A 2788-nucleotide genomic window follows, 5' to 3' on the forward strand; every position below is an offset into this window, starting at 1 on the left:
CGAATATGTTATAATTCAAAATTTTCAGCTTATGAATCTAACATCATCTCACACTTTTACCAAAATTGGGATGCTAATTGATTGAATTAAGAAAATATGATTTAAAATGATAAAAGGGTAAAGCGTCCCAGCCATAGATGATAGATCTTCCTTCCAAGGCAATCCATCCCACCGGTCACGTGTTGGTCCAAACATCCCATCGCTCACCCAAACACGCTCTCAATCTCTCTCTTTTATTTTCCATACTTTAAAAACCACTGTTCCACAACACAACACACCACACAAATCTCCTTCCTCGTAACAATGTCCGACACGGAAACCACGCCCGAACAACCCTCCACTCCGCCGCAAACGGAGGCTCCGCCGCAGCCCGACCCCTCCGCCGCCGTCTCCTTCAGCATATGGCCCCCCACTCAGCGCACCCGCGACGCCGTCGTCAAACGCTTGATCGAGACCCTCTCCGCCCCCTCCGTCCTCTCCAAGCGCTACGGCACTCTCTCCTCCGACGAAGCCTCCGCCGCCGCCCGACAGATCGAGGACGAGGCCTTCTGCGCCGCCACCGCAGCCTCCGCTTCGGCCGCCGCCGACGGCATTGAGACCCTCCAGGTCTACTCCAAGGAGATCAGCAAGCGGATGCTCGACACCGTCAAGGCCAGAGCTCCGCCGAGTCCCGCCGCCGTAGAGGGCGTCGCCGCCGCCGTCTCCGACTAATTTTGTGTTATGCGATGATGTAGAGTTACTTTCTATTGTGTGCGTGTAGGTTTTTGTTGCATCCAATTGTGGTAATAATACTAATCCATCAGTTTTATTCTCATTATGTAGTGTTTGCGTGTTGAGTGTTATAAATTGAGCTTCTCATTACATTACGTAGTGATGTTGGTTTCTCTCTTTATGTGCAAATTGAGTTTTCTTAATATTTTAGAATTTAGATACCACGCGAGTTAGTAGACAATGTAGATAGATTGAATGTTTATTCTGTACCATGTGAATGAATTTCCTCAATCATGATCAGAGGAGTTTAATTTTGATGCACTGACACACTATCAAGCATCAACCAATAGGAGATATAAGACACACTATCAAGTATCAACCAATAGGAGATATAAGATTGGTTGGGCGGTTAAGATAGAAGGGAAGGAGGGAAAGGTGGTGGATTCGATCTCTCTTGCTACTGGCAGAAAACTAACAAACTAACAATTAACATTTTCTGATAAAACAAAAAAATCAAGTATCAACCAATAAGATAACTCATTAACATCCTAAATATGACTTTTTAATTTAGAGTGATTATCATAAAAGCCAATGATTTCAATGATACAACAATTGAGGAATGGTTCATCATGTAAAGATGAGTGTATTCTAATTAAATTCTTATATTTTATGGTCTCTATTTTCAGATGATGTTGTGAGTGTACCCTTGATAATGTTTTAATTCCATGGGCAGATGAACTTACTGATTAGCTGCTATTTGAAATGTTATGATTTATTTGCTGTTTGTTTGAATCGACCATGTGCTAAGATTCCAATCAATGGTGAGCAACAATGGTGTGCTTCCTATGTTCTGCAAACCTTGGAGTTGATTGTGTTAATCATTTGTGCTATGTAATTGCAACTATGTCATTTCCCCCTTGAGGTCTGGCTGATTAATATATCTCATTTAAGTTCATCTCTTTGTTTCTGTAAGTTGTGAGCTGCAACTTCTTACTTATGTAGCAATCTTGAACTGACATATGCATGTCTGACTACATTAATTTTGGTTTAACTTGAAAATTGTTCCATTTTTATATATTCATTAATGAATTATATGCATGTCTACACAAGTTGTCTTCTTAATTTATTACAACTTGTGAGTCTCCAATCATATAATACGCATGGTTGGAACATAACCCTTCTCCTGTTGAGAGTTTTTGCTTTCCATGTCGGAGATGATCAGTGACAGGGACAGTGTTAGCCCCCTATTCACCATAACACTTTGATTAATATATCATTAGGGTATTTTTACGTGATTAAGGGTAGCATAGACCACATGTAGTGGTTGATATTGGCGAAGGCATCCCACTTTTTGAATTTGTTTTTTATGGAGTTTTGGTACAGTCTAGGTGGTGAATAGAAAAAATAAAATGAAAAAATATATAAACGAGAGGATCATAACTCATAAATGTAAAGTGTCAAGGCAATTTTGGAATAGTAGGCCAACCATGTTGAAATTCGCTTGTAGACATATAGTATTTGCTTGTGATCGCATTTGGAGCCTGTAGATTGAGTAGAAATGTTAGCAACTGTGAATTGTGATGGTCATCATCATGATCTGAGCGATTTGGACGTTAGAAGAAGAGTCTTTATTGTAGAGAAAAACAGGGATCTTCAAATATTGTCATTTATATTGATCTTGATTTTCTGGCTGTATTGCTGAAATATTATCATTTGGACGAGTACCACCAATGTGTGATTTGTTATATATAATATAATTGAGTGCTATGGTCGGGTTGGAACTACAAGTCACTGGTAAATTGGTAATGGGTCTGGTTGTGGGTGTTTATCAATCCACACAACAGAATTCAACCCACATTTTTTTTCTCCAAAAAACTGTTTTCCCCTTACTTTTGTGTATGCCATTTAAGCTTGAGTACTGGTAATGTGGTTAAAATATGTTTGAAGAAAACGATGAAGCACCTTAGAGCATTTTCAATAAGGATTCTTGGAAAAAAGATTTAACCTCAAGATTTGATCCTGTTAAGATTCATTATTGGAGCAAGTTGTTAGATTTCCACAGGTTTCCTACAAGAAC

General features: G+C 39.4%; 1 protein-coding gene across 1 annotated transcript; it reads left to right on the plus strand.

Moving 5' to 3' along the window:
- Positions 1-298: 298 nt before the first annotated feature.
- On the plus strand, positions 299-932 carry MAF1 (MFP1 attachment factor 1). Its single transcript, NM_001251096.1, has one exon. It carries the CDS (start codon positions 304-306, stop codon positions 709-711), a length of 408 nt encoding a protein of 135 aa, NP_001238025.1. The 5' UTR covers positions 299-303; the 3' UTR covers positions 712-932.
- The last annotated feature ends 1856 nt before the right edge of the window (positions 933-2788 follow it).

This window comes from Glycine max, chromosome 17 (assembly GCF_000004515.6).
Source record: "Glycine max cultivar Williams 82 chromosome 17, Glycine_max_v4.0, whole genome shotgun sequence".
Classification (NCBI taxonomy): Eukaryota; Viridiplantae; Streptophyta; class Magnoliopsida; order Fabales; family Fabaceae; genus Glycine; species Glycine max.

Coding starts and splice junctions, on each gene's coding strand:
- MAF1 (NM_001251096.1), top strand. CDS start 304: ATGTCCGACACGGAAACCACGCCCGAACAACCCTCCACTCCGCCGCAA.